The 17514-nt window shown below is 33.7% G+C and overlaps 2 protein-coding genes across 3 annotated transcripts in view; one reads left to right on the forward strand and one right to left on the reverse strand.

Moving 5' to 3' along the window:
* Positions 1 to 116: 116 nt before the first annotated feature.
* Positions 117 to 5349, reverse strand: LOC130442895 (F-box-like/WD repeat-containing protein TBL1XR1). Its single transcript, XM_056777294.1, has 8 exons — positions 5157 to 5349; positions 4256 to 4543; positions 3781 to 4061; positions 3573 to 3725; positions 3324 to 3515; positions 3045 to 3271; positions 2012 to 2201; positions 117 to 444 (listed from the first exon to the last, which is right to left on the reverse strand). The coding sequence occupies exons 1-8, from the start codon at positions 5212 to 5214 to the stop codon at positions 361 to 363; spliced, it is 1473 nt and encodes a 490-aa protein (XP_056633272.1). The 5' UTR covers positions 5215 to 5349; the 3' UTR covers positions 117 to 360.
* Positions 5350 to 9186: 3837 nt separating this feature from the next.
* The window catches only part of LOC130442838 (filamin-A), an 82917-nt gene continuing 74589 nt past the window's right edge, over positions 9187 to 17514 (forward strand). The window contains exons 1-2 of one of the 2 annotated variants that reach the window (XM_056777205.1): positions 9187 to 9422; positions 17216 to 17442. In XM_056777205.1, the coding sequence (XP_056633183.1) occupies positions 17253 to 17442 (190 nt within the window). In that variant the 5' untranslated portion in view covers positions 9187 to 9422; positions 17216 to 17252. The remainder of the gene's footprint in view (positions 9423 to 17215; positions 17443 to 17514) is intronic. The other variant, XM_056777222.1, reaches the window with a different exon arrangement.

Here is a 17514-nt window from a genome sequence, read left to right on the forward strand (position 1 = left end):
TGGACAAAATCAAGAAGTTGATGTTGAAGAGATATTTTATTTTTAATCTGCTTTCCCCGGATACTTTCTGTTGTAACTAAGAGTTAATTGTACCAACTGAAGACAATAAAACACACAGTAGTAGTAATAATTAAAATATATTACTAAAACAATTTTTTAATTATAAAATTTTTAAACTTGTTTCAAAGATTGTTCTGGTAAAAAGTGTATGAATAATTTTCAATTTAATATTACACCATCGCATCCTTATTTTCAAAATAATAATATATAGAGTGAATATAATACATACATATATTTTGCAACCAGTAAATTCTGATTGAATTGAACTAAAAAAATATTTTATTTTCTTGCTTCACAGTGCTAAAGTTTACGCAAGTCCAAAACAAACACACTACCATCAGAAGCACTTGCTCCAACTTTGTCTCCTCTCGAATTCCAACAAACCTAAAAAAAATAAATAACATATTGCGAGTTCATTTGAAATAATAGTTTGAATAACTCTTATTACAGTAAGTGTCAATATTAAAATAGGATACGGGATTTTACACTAGTATAAGGACAATTTAATAAATCTAATATCAATAGTTTTTGTCTTAATCAAAGCCTATTTGATGCTTATTTTCTTTCATCATATAGTCAATAGAAAGGTTCACTGAAGATATATTTTGAAAGGACAAAAATCTTTGCTTTTTAATTCTATCTATCTATCACTAAATGTGGACCCGGTTGGGGACGTTCTCATAGCTTCAGTTTATACATAAGCAAATCTCTCTTTGTAGAATATTTTCTGTTTATTGTTGGCAGTGCTGGATCTTATATCACTGATGAGATACACATGCTCAGAAAGGACTACAATATCTGCTTTCTAATTCTTTCATTATCTCTTCCTTCCTTTGTTATCCTAAGAATGACCTTGTGGGCTAATCTATGTGTCAAATCTTTCATAATGTGCAGTACTCTGGTTGGGGACGTTCTCATAGCTTCAATGATACACAAATAAATCTCTCTTCGCAGGAGATTATTTTCTGTTCATAGATGACAATGCTGGACCTTATATCCCTGATGAGATGCCCACCTTTTTAATTTTCTCATTATTTCTACCTGCCTTAGTTATCATAAGAATGACTTTGTGAGCTAATCTATCATTGTAACGACGTGCAGTGCCTTAGCTGAGCAAGTTCACATAGCTTCCATGAACAAAAGCAAATTTCTCTTTGTAAGAGAATATTTTCTGTCCAATGATGACAATGCTGGATCTTATATCGCTGATTATATGTATTAGCTTTAAAAGGACCACACTCTGCTTTTTAATTCTTTTATTACCTTTACTTTTCTTTGTTATCCTATAACATGCACTTAACTCTTTTTTCTTTTATTTTGGCGTTGTCCACAGCTCTTAGAAGGAGCAAATTTCACCCAACTAAACATTACCTTGAGTTTAAGCTAAATATATCCCTATTCAAGATTCTGTTAATTCCACGTTAAGGTTAACCCTCTAATAGATAGACCCTCATATTTCTTCTCTCTTTTTTCTTGTTGTTTTCACTGCTGATAGTGATGTAGCCTGATGCAGTTAGTAGAAATGGAGCAAAGATATGTCAACACTGACTTTTATCCAATTGAGGTAGTTTAGGGCATAATGGAGAGTACTCTCCTAACAATATATATGACTTGTATTGAAATAAAACAGTTTTAAGTGTTACACATAACATTCAATCAAAGGTAGCACAACTTCTTACTTCTTATACCATTTTTTATGTTTTTGTCAATAACTCGTCTCGAGATTCCAAGTCTCTTTTATTGGTTTTTTCATTAGAAATTGTTTTTGACTTTTGACTCAAAATATAATTATATTAATCTATAGATCACCTACCACAAGAATACCAATACAAAATCTGTTTCAACCATACTAAATATTTTTGTTATCCTCAATTGTAATATCATAAAATAGAAGCAACCTTATATTTTAATTTCTATGTATGTGAACTATTTCTAAAAAAATTTTTTTTACCTCAAATATTCCTCCAGTGCCTTTGTAACTATGAACAAGCTGACCTGATTGAGTTGACCAAATATGGACACATTTGTCAAAACTTCCACTAGCCAAAAATTTCCCGTCCGGACTGAATGCAACAGAATAAACGGGTTCCGTGTGTTTTGTTAACCTGTGGATACAAGCTCCTCTATCTACGTCCCAAAGTCTACAAATTAAAAGTATATAAACAGTAAGTAAGTTAAATATATGTCAACTTTTAAGGATATAAACTATATGGGAGTTGTATAGATGCCTATTAATCATTTCACTAATACTGAGTTCAGTTTATTAATAAATCTCCCACCTCTTCACATAGTACTGGAAAGAAAAAACAAAACTTAGAATGTACAGAGACAGAATCACCAAAGAAAAACTGTCCCTAAATAATGACCAAACTTAGATATGCCTCTGAATGATGCATCGAAAAATTTTAGCTACAATGGATTCCATGACATATGCTAAAACAAGACCAGACAAGCCCTTTATGAGATCTGAACTCTTCTGTGATATCAGCTACAGAATACTAGAAAAAGCATTGAAAAATATGGTAGATAGAGCAGAACCAATTATTGGGACAACCTACAGAGGCTGAGACATGCACAGACAGATTTGCTGAATGTATCATCTTAAGTAAGAACAATCTATGTATACTAACAGGGGTCCAGTCGAGGCACTGTCGCCTCAATAGATAACTGAAGACGATAGATTTAGTAGAGAATGCATCGGGCAGATTTTGTTGCAGGACAAAACCTCTACCCAAATTCTCTCGAAGTGTGAAAAACTACAGAACTCCAAAGCACTACACTTGGGAGCATATGAAATAGAAGACGAAGATCTCTGGTAGCTGCAGCTACCCCACATTCTGGACTTTGTAAAAGGAAAGGGATTAACAAATCAGCTGTAAACACTGGGTTCCCTAGTATCACAGCTAGAAAGGAGGACACAATACCTCCTTTGGGTCGGTATATATGACATCCCAATATCTACATACATATCTGTGAATATTTACCTTACTGTTGAATCGAAACTTGCAGATGCTAAAATGAGGTTCATGTTGGGATTTTGTGTACCAGGTCCAGTCGGTGACCATTTAATGGTATATATTTCCTTAGAATGTGCTTGAAGATCATGTACACAAGTATCTTGTTTCATAGACCAAATCTTTAATGTCATATCATCAGAACAGGAAGCTAATAATTGTCCTTGCGGATCCCATTTTATAGCATTCACTTCATTCTAAAAAGTCACCAATAAATCAAGAAATTACTGTAAGTTTGATATATCTTACTGTGTGTCCTTGGAAAGATTTAATTGGTTTATCAACAGTCAATTTACAAACATGAATACATTGATCCGTTGAACAGCTAGCAAAAGATGTATTAGTTTGCCAATCTACATCCAATGCTGGGGCTGAGTGAAAACTGAATTGTTGTGTACACTGTCCGCTAGCAGCATCCCAAATAATTGTTGTTTTATCCACCTAAAACGCTGGAGTTATCGAAAAAAAAGCACCAGAAACTGTATGTAATATAATTACCCCTGCTGATAAAATGTAGTTTCCTCGTTTATTCCATTTAAGTGCAAAAATAGGACCTTTGTGTTGACCCAATGTTCTTGCCAATCGCCCATCATTAGTCCATATTCTTGCGTAACCATCATAACTTCCAGTAGCCAGTAAACTTCCATCGCACTAAAAAAAACCGAGAAACACTATTTTTCCAACTAGATCATTATTAGTATCTCACATTCCAATCTAATGATGTAACATCTTTATTACTTGGTACTTCTGTACCTCCTTTTTGAATGCAATGTCTTAAAACAAGTTGGTTAGGACTTGCTGTGTTATCAGACATATCCCAAATTCTCGCTGTACTATCTCCTGATCCACTAGCCAATAAATCGGTTGTAGGATTCCAGGCGCAAATAAATACTTCAGACTCATGACCACGTAGTACAGTAGCTTTTGATGAAGGTATTTCTATAGAAGTATCTACTTCCATTGTTTCATTTTGAGTTGATTCAACTGCTATTTAAATAAAAAATAAGAATAAATTATTAATCACGAAAAATTTAATATTTTATATATATATATATATATATATATATATATATATATATATATATATAAATGAAAATATTAAAAACCTATTTAAGAAAATAGTGTTTTTTTGTAGATATCACGCAAAACTATTTACTTTTATCAATGAAACATAAACAAACCTTCTTCCCCATTTGTCTCAGATTGCTCCGCTTTTATGGCTTGTTTTTGTTGGTTCTGTTGATTTTGTCTACTTGCTACCACATCTGGCATAACAGCATCTATTAAACTAAGACTTTCCACCAATCTTTGTTCAGTCCCATCTTCCCCTATGCTTATTTCAGCTTCTGTGTATTGCAGTCCCTTTTGAAGAATACTAAGTAAAGCAGCAGGTGGTACAAGGGCACCATTAATATTTGATTGTGATATATGAGACTCTATGCCAAAAGTATATGCAGAATGCTGAAATCCTGTTACACAAAACATAATATACATCAGAACATGTATCAGATTTGTATAAATGGCCAGAAAATCAAAGTTAAATCACACAATTCTAGACTCCTTATGTAGCAGATTCAACAAGAGCCATAGACTCTTTCTACAGAGTCGGAAACATGGAGAATTTTACAAGACCACTAAACTTGAAAAAAAATGTTTTTGTTTCAATAAAATATTGTTCTAAAAATGAGTAGCATTTTTCTCAAACCTCATTCCCAAAGTACGTCACATCCAGTTATTTAATATTCACTATATTCTTCTTCACTTAGAATATGATTTGGTATCGTTAAAGCATCATATAAAAAACCGATATCATTATGAGAGTGAACATTAACGATCTAATGTTTTCCCAATCGTTACTTTCAAAGATTTTTTATAATAAATGAGTTTATTAATGTGATATGAACGTTTAACCTCATCGCACACTGTTATAATACGTACACGTGGAGATGTACAATTAGACGATGTGTCGACCTTTTACTTCAGAAAACCATTTATAAATAACAAGAATTTTACATGTGTAAATCAAAATTTTGAAGCGTCTTTATGAAACTAGGTTATGTATGAGTTTATTCCATAACTCACCAGACTCTTGTAAGTATCTATAAACTAAAAAGTTCACTTCATCACTGGAAAAACTCATTTTGAATATTGTTTAATTTTAAGGATCCATGTAACTTAGAATAGGTTGTAAATATTTTTGGTAAACAATCAACATTTAACAATTTACCGAAGTCAATTTAGTTCGTTGTCAACCGTGAAGTAGGTCACTTGTCAATTTTATTGCTCGTTGCTCATAACATGTCGCTTAAAAAAAAGAACGCAATCAGAAGCATTTGATTCGTTGCATTCAATAAGCCGGTGACGTACACCCAATGATATAAAGGATTCGTAGAGGTATTAAAATATTGTGAACTGTCTGTAAAAATGACAAAGCGGCCACATTTTATTCATAGATAAATAAAAAACTATGAATTAATAAATATTCTCATTACTCAGAGAACTGGATTCAAAGAGAAATATATTCAATTAAATGAAATTCAATTTTAAACTCATGATAACTGCCCAGTACTATTTCTGCATATTTTTAACATACTAAATATATATGAGGAATAAATGAAATATTTCAAAGAAAAAAACATAAGCCAGACCATGTCTATTACACCATGAGCCAGACTTGATATTCTCCTTTCTTATAGTATTTGTTTTGATATTCGTTTTTACTATATTATTATTCAAGGTTTCTCTGGTTTACATTGACCGCTTTTAATAACTTTGGTAAACAGCACAATACCAGACCTTTTTCTGAATTTGGTTAAACGACGTTATTTGCAAGCTGTCTTATTCCCAATATTATTGTTAAAAAACTGAAATAATTCATAATAATATGGTAATAAAAATTTGGTTCTATAAGTAAAAAGTTTATGATGTGAAGAAGATTGGTAACAGCTTCTGAATCTATTTCTTTTGGATATGGAAACGGAAAAACGAGTTAGTTATACCTAGTTTCAACTGGCCCAAAAACATTACCATCACGTTATGTACAGTCACGTGCTGTCATTGCGGCTTACGTTGAGAGTAAACAGTGTCTGTAAGATATCCTGGCGTTTATTTCATGTATTGGTTCGGAAATACACTGAAGATACATTTTTCTAACTCATCTTCAATTAGAAGGCATAACTAACTTCACCATAAATGTAACATAACGGCCAGTGTGCTTATAAGCATAAAATGGTGATGGAGTGATTGCGTGCCTTCACGTGACATTAAGTAATGTGTTTGTGACATGATTAAGCTTAGTGACACCAAATTATGACATGTATTGAATCATTACTAATATTATAGAGCTACGAAAATCAATTTGTTGAAAAATGGTGATTAATTAACGGTGAAAAATAAATTAAATGACCTAATTGTATTTGATTGACGATGTGTTTCAACCATGAAGACATAAACAAACATTTCTTAACGCTCAGTTAAGTTTTCATATTTCTGAAATTACTTGTGGACATTATGGTAAACTGTAGCAAAGAGAAATGTATCTCCTTCTACCTCTATCTGACACAACATTGGCGTGGTAAATATTTATTATTTAATGATTGAAACAAGCCATTAGTACCTAAAGTATGTAGGACAGGCCATAGAGGTAATATTGCATATAGAGAAAGCGAGCTGTGGTTTGTTCAATTGGGCCCGAACTGCTGATAGACAGAGAAACAACATTGGTATACCACTTTCATTTTCTCTCTACTCTAGTTTGATTGGATTACTACGATGTCTAAAGGTGATATCAGACGGTTCACTTTTCGTTCATTCGGGTGCGAGTGATTGATGCCGAATGCCGAAATCCAACATCGCTGGATTGGTGCTGAATGAAAGACAGAAAAGAATAAAAAGTGAACCTTAAGCTTCTTAATAATTTTATATTGCTAGTAGGAGTCTGGTAAAGGAGGACGACCCAACGGTGAAGACATACCTACATCTGTCTCAATTATGCTGCGCATGACTGGCAATGGAGCATGCTCATAAGTGCAATTGTATATATAGATGTTAAATATTGAATGTAATAATTAAACATTTCGAAAATATCATAATAATTCTCTATTACTTAAAATAATATTTATATAAATAAATATAAAAAATAAAAAAATTAATCATGCGTGATTTGAAATCATGAGCTAAAAATGGTTATTATAACTGTGTAATTTTGGGTAGCTCGCTGTGACGCTCAGCGGTTTGGCAACACTGAAGGTCTGGGAGCGCTACAGCCGATTAGTCATTGCCAGAGTTACACGTTTTTGTTTCGCAGACTGTTATTGTCGCGCTTGTAGCCAGAGTGAGGTTATGTCATTTCAAGACAGTCTACAGTGGAATGGTCTATCTGCTGAATTCAGTTCTGTGAAGAGAGAAGGTGATGCAGTTAAAATCTCAGCTAAATGCATAACTATTAACTTTTTTTAAAACACTAGACAAGAACATTGCAGCTACCGAGGTGTCATTCCTAGTTTCCAAGGTCGTTGCTTGACATAGGAAACCGTACGAAGATTGTGTGTTAATTAAAACTGCATTTTTAGAAGCTGCAGATATTTTATTTAATATCTTCAAAAACAAAGCTGTTAACATGTCTGCTATTGAATCTGTTCAGCGTTCTGCTAATATAGTGATGCAAAGAGTTGAAGCTATGAGTTCTGATTTAGTTTCACAGCTTAAAACTGATTTTGCTCCTTGTAGTTATTTTTCTATACAAATTGACGAATCAACAGCTCAGTTGGCTATTTTTGTAAGAATGGTATTTGAAGATTTTGAAGCAAAAGAAGACCTGGTAAAGATTATGGCGATTACTGGTCATAAAACTGGAAATGATATATTTTTAGCAAGCGAATGAAGCTCCTGCAATGGTAGGCGTGGAGAGAGGATTTATTGCTTTATATCGTAAAGACAGACAAAATTTTTGTCTTACCATTGCATCATACACCAGCAGTCACTGTGTGGGAAGTTCTTAAGTATGATCATGAACTTCAAAGACAACTGTTCAGAGAACTAATTGAAGAGCTACAATACCAGTTGCTTATCACCGAACTGGAAAATCCCACATGGCTACAAGATTTTTACTTTCTTACTGATATAACTGAAAAGCTGAATGGCTTAAACTTGCAGCTTCAAAGCAAAGATAAGAACGTCGGTGGAATGATATCAGATGTAACATCATTTTCAAAAAAGCTCGAGCTGTAAGAAAATAATATAACCCAGTTTGAATAACACCCCAGCAATAACGAAGACTACGTGGAAATTTTTTCAGAATGAAGAGAACAATTTGATTGAAGTATTTGTTCTTTTATATGGTACAGTAAAGAGTTTGCTTAGCGGACTGTTAGTTCAGCAGTGCATGTCTTCAATAAAATTGGTGGTATTCCATCTGGGCCAATGGTTTTATTGATGTCCAAGCCTGGCATCGATGAACCAACTACAGGCTGACTGGATCATACTGGGTTATCTTTTGTCGAGATTCTTGGGTACTGTTGGTACCCGGTGTATATTTGTTTAGCCTGTGTCGATTTACACTATTAGCAGTCCATCTAGTGTCAATCTAAAACAATTTGAACCAGTAGTGTAAATACTTCCTTATTAATAATTCCCGGAAGATAAATATGAGTTTTGCTCCTTATTGGAGTCGGGAAAAAGAAAACAATGCCTGTACAAACCACTTGAGCCTAAAAATTTCAGTAGTTGATTTAGATGTGACAAATTTTCCGAAGAATATTGGTTCTGTCATATTATTTCTCAATTATGAAGCTTCATATTTTGGTTATCCATATATTAGTTCAATCCTCGTTACCATTTATGCTGAAAACTGATACTATGGAACGACATATCGATAACCACCTTGAGAAAACCTCTACGCACGCCTACGTTTCCACTCAAAACTTCTTTCCGCTTCAGGTCATCATTTTCCTTGTGTACGAACTGAGTTCTTTAAAGTCGACCCATCCGAATTGACACCTTTTACTTTGAACGAATAACTAAACGTTATGATGGATAACTATAAAGAGCATCGGTTCAATTTCAAAGCAAATTATGTATTGCACCGCCCTGCTTACGCAACGTTATCCTCATAATACTCGTTTCGGTGTCAGTACAACTCGCGCATGTTATACTGAGCACTCTAGATCTCCGGAGTCCAAATTCGGCGGATAAATGAACGTAACAAGTGTCCTGGATCGAGTTTTAGTGCCATTTTGTCGACTTTTTCTCGTTATAGTATAAGTTTTAACGATATTTTTGAGATTCAGACTGTGAAAGTGTAGTTTTTAGTGACTTAGTTAACACATGTGTTCATAATTTACTAACAAGGTATGTTTTTGATAATATTTTTTATTCTAATATTCTCGTTCTTAATTATTCTAGTTATGATAATTTGATATTGAATCTTTTTTGATATTTCAAATCTATGCACATCGCTCCGAGTTTTTTGTTTTATTATACAGGGTGTGAAGAGAATATTAGGGCTAAATTACATCATATATTGTCTAACAAATATAATACAAGTTGTTTATATGTAGATACCAAAAATCGTTAAGTTTAGAGGAAAAAACATTTTTCTTTTTATTTACAAATTTAATTTTTCATAAATATTTGGTTCTGAATCGTTATTAAACTTGAATTTTATTCAAAAATATACACTATTTTCATTTCCTCACAATTATCTAACTTCACTGTTTCTTCTAAAATCTTGTAATGTATACAAGAGAAATGTGAAAGGGATCCAATAACATTCGTCGACACTAAATAATTTTGCAGAAATTTGTTCTAAATTCGCTATCAGATATACATTTCTATAGGCTTTTGATATGAGAATTTTTCTAAAGACAAACCTCAGGTACGTTATATTAGGTCTATTTGACAGTTTCTTATGAGTTGTCGGTTTTTTTATCTCTCGAAAATATTTGTTATAAGGATGTATTTTCGTTGTTGCTTGTTTATTAGTAGATACGGCTCTAATAAATTCTACCTAGAGTAGTTATGAATTGCTTTATTACATACTAACCATGAGGTATTTATTATAGTTCTTAAAAATTTATCTTTGAAGCATAGAGATTTGCTCACACAGCATTATAAGCCAATGAGACATGACCAGATACAAGAGTGGTCCCAGCAGTACCTCCCATTAAAGAAAACACAGAAAGTTTGAGAAAAAATATATTTATTTTTTAAAGTAATCTCCTTTTAGCTCCACAGACTTTTCCCAGCGATGTTTCTATATCCTTTTTATAATAAGAATCGTAGTGACTCCTCTAAATAGCCTTTAACTGCCGACATCACCTACTCATTGTTAAAAAATTTTTGACCACCTAGTCTGGGAGCAAAAAATAATCCGAGGAGGTTAAATATGCCGAATAGGGTGCATGAGGTAACAATTCAAACTTTAATTCATTAATTTTGTCTATTGCAATAAAGGATGTGGAAGCCGGTGCATTGTCTTGATGAAACAACACTTTCTTCTTAGCCAAATGCCGTTTGTTAATGATTTTTTCAATCAAACGTTGCAATAATTTCGCATAATACTCGCCGTTGATAGTTTTTCTATATAGTCAATGAACAATATCCCACGCGCATACCAAAAATCCGACTCCATGACCTTGCTTGCAGATGAACCGGTCTTTGCCTTCTTTGGATGCGGATCTCTCTTTTCAGTCCATTGTTTTGAGTATTCTTTTGTCTCGGGTTTAAAGTGATGGATCCACGTTATGAAACGGCGTAAAAATTCGGCCAAACACAATGGAAGCGTCTTAACGACGCTGTTTTTGTTCCATTGTGAGCCAACGCAGTAACCATCTTGTGCACAACTTTCTCATGACCAAATTCTCATTTAACATGCGATGTTCTGCACTTTTTAGAATGCATACTATGTCTGCTAGCTCACGCACTTTCAGTCGATGATCATCCAGTGGATTTTCTTCAACATTTCTGGAGTCGTCAGCCTCATTTGGTCGACCATTGCGATTCTGAACTTCGCAGGTCGTACGGCTTTGCTTAAAGTCTATTACCCAATATTTTACTGTTGATAACGAAAGGGCAGTTTCTGCTCTAGTTAAGCTACGATGACAATTTTTTTCCATGTTCACAAATTCACTGAAAACGTTCACTTTTACTGGCAAACTGGCACCTTTAAACTTGAAACGTATGCTGTATAAATTGTGTACTTTCTAATACAGTGGTGTTTTAAGAGTAACTACTGCCATCTCTAGGTCAGGCCAGGTACTTTTGGGACCATTGTCGAAAGTATGATTATTATTTTGTTTGTCTATAGAAGTTAAGTGAATTCGTGTTATTTTTTTTGCTATAATATTTTTCCCTAATACATAGTGCAAAGGTGATGTTATTAATTCTTCTGTATCTTTATTTTCCATATTTGTACCAATTTTGTAACGTTTTGAGAAGTTCTTCTAGATTAACTACTGTCAATTCAGGTTTTTTGTTCACTGATAATAAGAATATGAATAGAACGTACAGCAGTAAGCCAAGCGCACTCTCTTATGGAATTTCTGGTCTGAAGGTCACTGAAAGACGATTTAAATATGATTAAGTACTGGGGAAAGATATGTTTGACTTTGTAAAGTAGATCTTCATACCAAACACTATTAAAAGTTCAACTGATGTCCAATAATACTACCGAAAAATGGCTTCATTTTTTATAAGAATATTTGATGAAATCTGTTATTCGGTGTGTTTGCTGTTGGGTCGTTGTATATCCAAAATTGATGGTGTGGGGTCTATTCTTCTAGGAGACTTTTCACACTCACGTGCTCTCCAATAATTGTAAAAATATTTTTCTGTTCAAATTTTGATTTCTGTCCATAAGTTTCTTCTAATTGAAAAATGACGTTTCAGCAACAAAAGCAATTATTTCGCTCTATTATTTTGAGAATGGAAGTTGCTTTATAGGATCAAATGAAATATCAAATGTTCCAAAAAATGTTTTACTAGAAAACTATTCTTTCTGCATTTGTTGTTACTTTTATTAGAATGTGGATTTTCAAATATAGATATCGTTCATTCTAATCGAGAGATATCAGTAGGCGATATGAACGGAAACCGGCCTGATATATTTTCTTCATTGTACTACAAACGGCGTACTTTACTCTAGTTTTGTCACCACACCCACAACCAACAAAAAGTGTAGGAATTTTTCGTTGTATGTACAAGGTAGCGCAAAAGTTATTACCCGATGTTCTTTGATTATAATTTGTTTGGTAAATGAAAAACTTTTTGATTTTTGATTGTGTTTACTTGATGTCTATACTTCTTAATAAAGTGTAAAAATAACACTGGTAAAACTGTTTTTGTCACACGAACTTTGCGATTATTTTTGTTTATTTTGATGTATCCTCATTCAATAAAAAATTATTATTTTGTTTCAGTCACATCCAGTTTTTTGTGACAGCTATAGATTTAATCATTTACATGTTTTCGTTTGAATAACTTAATTTAGGCGACTGCTTAACGATTGAATTTAACTAAGTTTGTTACATTGTAAATATGCCACTAAAGTGTTCTAATAAAAGTGCTATTTAGACTATTTTCGTTTTCCTATGCGCCACCAAGATAACCAAAAAAATAATATAAAAATTTGCCTTTTGGTATACCATTTATTCGGACGGATCTAAAAGATCATGTAAGTGATCGTTATTTTTATTTGATTCACAACCAAGTTCAAACACTCTGTCCAGTACCAAAATTTGTCATCGGACAACAGACCAATCCTTCATAGTGCCGAACTGCCAGGTGCCAAAGCCTCCAAATCAAGCAGAAAGTCAGGATTCTATTTCTAGTCCGGAATTTGTTCTTAGTCAACTCGATAAGGTATCTTAAGAGAGTGATGAACCATTATCAACTCCAAAAGAACCGCATTTATCGATACAAAGTTTGTCTAAAGAACATGAAGTACCTTCTTGAAAAAATCAAATACAGTGAACATATTTGTCAAATTTGTGGAGATTTTAGAGTCTCTCTGCTCTTTTGCTTGGGTACAGCTGGGTTATATAAAATATTGCTGTTTCATTTGCGAATGGGATATCAGAAACAGAAAAAGCCACTACAGAAAAAAAGTATAGTCCAAGGATCACTTACTCCAGGACAGATGAATGTTTAAAAAGATCCTTTAGTGAAAAAAACTGAAAGAGAAATTTCCCAAACCCAGGGAGGCAAAAATTGAAGAGGAAATATGTATTGGTCCACAAATACGGAAACTAATGAAGGATACAAACTTAGAAGGAAAGCTGGATGATCTGGAAAAAGTCGCCTGGAAATGTTTTGTGAATAACCTAACCAAAATTTCCTGGCAAACCATAAAGCGGAAGATTACAAAGACTTAATCAATGAGCTTATCATGTCATACAAAGCTATGGGATGTAATATGTCTTCAAAAATACATATCCTGCACTCTTATCTGGATTCATTTCCGAGAATTTGAATGTTCGAAGTGACTTACAAGGCAAAAGATTTCATCAGACATTTCCTTAATGGAAAAGTGCTATCAAAGGAAAAAAAGTACAGGAATGCTAGCTACTGCTGATGCTGGAGACTAACTATTTATTGTACATTAAGCAATATTTAGTGTAAGTGATTTTTGTACTTTTTATAGAAATATATGTCTTGATGTCACAAAGAAACCTGATGTGTCAATTTTTTTCCTTCGATATATTATTGTTTGTAAGTAAATTCAAAATTTGGTATGAGTTTTCGTGTGACAAAATTCTATTTATCAGTGTAGTTTCATCTAATCCAAATGAGCCCGATTTATAGCATTTTTCAATCATACTAGTGATAGGTTCCAAATTTCTGACTTCAAAAAGCCCGAACATTGTTGACATAGACTTCGAAAAACTCCACAAAAATAATCTGAGCCAGTAAAATCGGGGAATCTTACTGACTAGTATAAATAACTAAAAGAAAAAGATTAGACAACCTCCAGAATTTCGATTTTAGGTCATGCTCTAACTTTATTATGCTGGAATTACATTGCTTCCAGAACCAATTTGTTTTTTGATCATATAAGTAGATTTGTGTAGATTTTTTATTTTATACTCGACTCATTTCGAGTTTTGGTTCGGTTATTATAAATGATCATGATGACCTTTTTAAATTAATCAATTTAAGCATACATACTTAATTTTTTTGGTATATAAAATACCACCACTCTTAGAACGGAAGCATGAAAAAAATTTTCATTAGAATGTTAATTTGAATAGGTAACAACATAATATTAAACATATTCATTCAAAAGTGATGAGGTAATGTAATAAACATTAAAGCCAACGGAAATAATTTAACTGAAGGTTAATATATAGGTTAAAATTGTACTTATAACATGATTAATAATTTTTCAAATGAAACTTGTGGTTAGTGGATACCACAAAGAATTAATTCGTCGATTAATTACAATGGGTGGAGTAAAGTATTTTGTTTTTATATATTATAAAATAGAATAAGCGTTATGTTTTCAAACGTCTTCTAATCCTCAAACTTAACCCTCAACTTCTATGGTGGGGTCCAATTTATCCCCACTGTCTATATTTCGATGTATATCTATTAGTGACGGTTTGGTTGAACGCGATGACGCCCTATGTATTCTTCCACTTCAGTGTTTGGTTTATATTCAATATAATTTCATACTTTGGTTCGTAGAGGTAATACAGTTTGTTACTCGATTGTAATCTTGATGTTCTCGGGTAAATACACTTCCTCAGGAAGTAATATTTGGCTCTAATAGAAGTATATACAACTGCCTCTCAGATGGGGTGAATAATTAATATTGACGCCACCAGCTAAAGAGGATGTCAAGTAACGAGACTAGCGCTACTGTGCCTGTAGACAAAACAGTGTAGCCGTAGCCTATGGCAATTAATGTTTGTCGTATCCATGTGCTTTTGAGAGGCTTAAGATGACCGAGTTGTTGAAGATGATTAACGTTTAGGTAGCCCTTCCACGTCAAAAACGGATGAACATATCAAAAAAGTCGGTAATTGATCTGATCCTCGGATAAGTATTAGTACGATTGCTGGATACAAAGGGTTTTCTCATAAGGACTTGACAACTTTTTTCCAAAATAAAATCAAAACCATTTGAGTTATTTCAAAAACTTTTTTCCATGACCCTGCCACTCATTTCGGCTACTATTTCGCGTTCAATGTTGGCTTTGAGCTGTTCCAACGTCGTCGACTTATTAGCATAGACCAATGACTTGACGTAGCCCTAAAGAAAAAAAATATAGAGGCGTTAAATCGCACAAACGAGGCGGCCAATCGACCGGTCCATTTCTTGAGATAACACGCTCATCAAACTTCAATAAATCGATTGTAACGTGTGCTGTGTGGCTTGTGGCGCCGTCCTGTTGAAACCACATGCTGTCCAAGTCCATATATTCGAATACGGGCTAAAAATAATCGATAATCATGGCGCGATAACGATTAACATGCACAGTAACGTGACGACCACTATCGTCGACGAAAAAATATAGCCCTATGACGCCACTGGCATGTAAACTGCACCAAACAATCATCTTTTATGGATGAAGTGGTTTTTCATTAAGCACATGTGGATTTTCATCCGCCCAATACCGCATATTTTGTTTATTGATAAACCTATTGAGCCAAAAATGAACTTCGTGACTCAAGATTTTGCGATGAAATTAATCATTTTGGCGCATCTTTTCCAGAGCCCAATCGGAGAGCTTACGTCGCTTCGAATGGTCCATCGGCTTCAATTCTTGAGTGAGCCTGATCTTGTATGGGTGTAAAGTAAGATCCTTACGCAAAATTCACCACAAAGTGGTCTTGGCGATACCCAACACTTGAGAACGCCGTGGAATTGACTGATTTGGATCATTTGCTATGAACGTTTCAACGGCAGCGATATTTTCGACACTTCGACCAACCCGTAGTCTCACTGGCAAGGCAACATCACCCAACGAATATGTGGACTCAAACTTTTTCACTAATCTTGTTAGTGCCTGTCTACTAGGTCGAGAATTACGACCGAAAATCGGAGTTAACGCTCTTAAAGATGCGGTCACCGACTCCAAATTTCTGAAGTAAATTTTTAAGATTTGCAGACGTTGTTCGTTTGTGTACTTCACCATAATGAAAAGTTTATGTCTACTGAATAATGTGACAGTGAGAGTTCGATGTTAAGTGAAAAGGTGCGTTCACAAACTAAATTCAAAATTGTCAAGTCCCTGTTGGAAGACCCTTTATAAGAATTGACAAAGAACGTGTGTGCCATATTTTAACATGCGAAACGTGTGTGTAAATCTGATACTTCATTTCGCACTGTCCGTTAAGACTTTTCTAGCCAAGTATAACATCTTTATGCTAGACTACCCACCTTATACGCTGGATCTTGCATCGTGTGACTTCTATCTCTTTCCTTTGGCCAATTTGCATTGAAGGGAATAAGATTTAAGTCTATTAAGTCTGTGAAAGAAAAAGCATCGCGCGCTCTGAAGGAACTGACAGAAAAAGACTTTCTGCACTGTTTCTACCAACGAAAGATTTGTATGGAATATTGGTAATAAATAAATTTATATAATATCAAAATATTTTATATCATCAATTTCGTTTTTTAATAGCCTCACTTCGTACACCCAAACACGATCTTCCAAACTAATATTAATTCCTGAAAGCTATAAAAAAAGTTTCAGTGATAAAATATTCATTTGAAAGAAGAACGAAATTTGCATTCAATGAGTATAAAAAAACACAATGAAAAAAGCACTTATAGATAGTAAATCTAAACTTATGAATCTTACTGGAAGATAAGGAAACTTATCTGAAGGATCTCTTAGCTGTGGTCTAGATTTGGTGATGAGCTTAGCTTAACCTTAGCTGTTGCAAAGCAGCTAAAGTAACAAAAAATATGACCACAAATGTTTTAAAATTAGTTTGTTTTTGTTACTACTGGTCGATATTGAAATATAAAGTGAGCTATGACAAACTGTTTTCTATCAGATATTGGAAGTTACTATATGATAGTGACTAATGCATCACATTAATTAATAAAAGAGACAAATATGTTACGAATAAGGAGCTGTACGGTTAAAATGAAGCATTTTAAGTGAAATTTTAATATCTACCTATTTGTTACAGTGATGTCAAGTGCCAAAATAAGTTTATAAATAAGAAAATGGAAGAAAAAATCACACACAGTGGGTTATTGGCTCGTAGTCCGGAAGGACATGCGGCGCGCGGTATGCAAATCAAAGGAAATGAAGATCTTTGGGTGGACATACAAGCCAATACTTTCAGGAATTGGGTTAACGAGCACCTCCCACAAGATTTGAGGGTAGCAGATTTATCTAAAGATTTATGTACAGGTGGGTTTACTTGATTCCATTTATAACAATTTATGTTATTGTCAATATTCACAGGTTTTTTTAAGTGATTGC

This window comes from Diorhabda sublineata, chromosome 1, assembly GCF_026230105.1.
Source record: "Diorhabda sublineata isolate icDioSubl1.1 chromosome 1, icDioSubl1.1, whole genome shotgun sequence".
NCBI classification, from domain to species: domain Eukaryota; kingdom Metazoa; phylum Arthropoda; class Insecta; order Coleoptera; family Chrysomelidae; genus Diorhabda; species Diorhabda sublineata.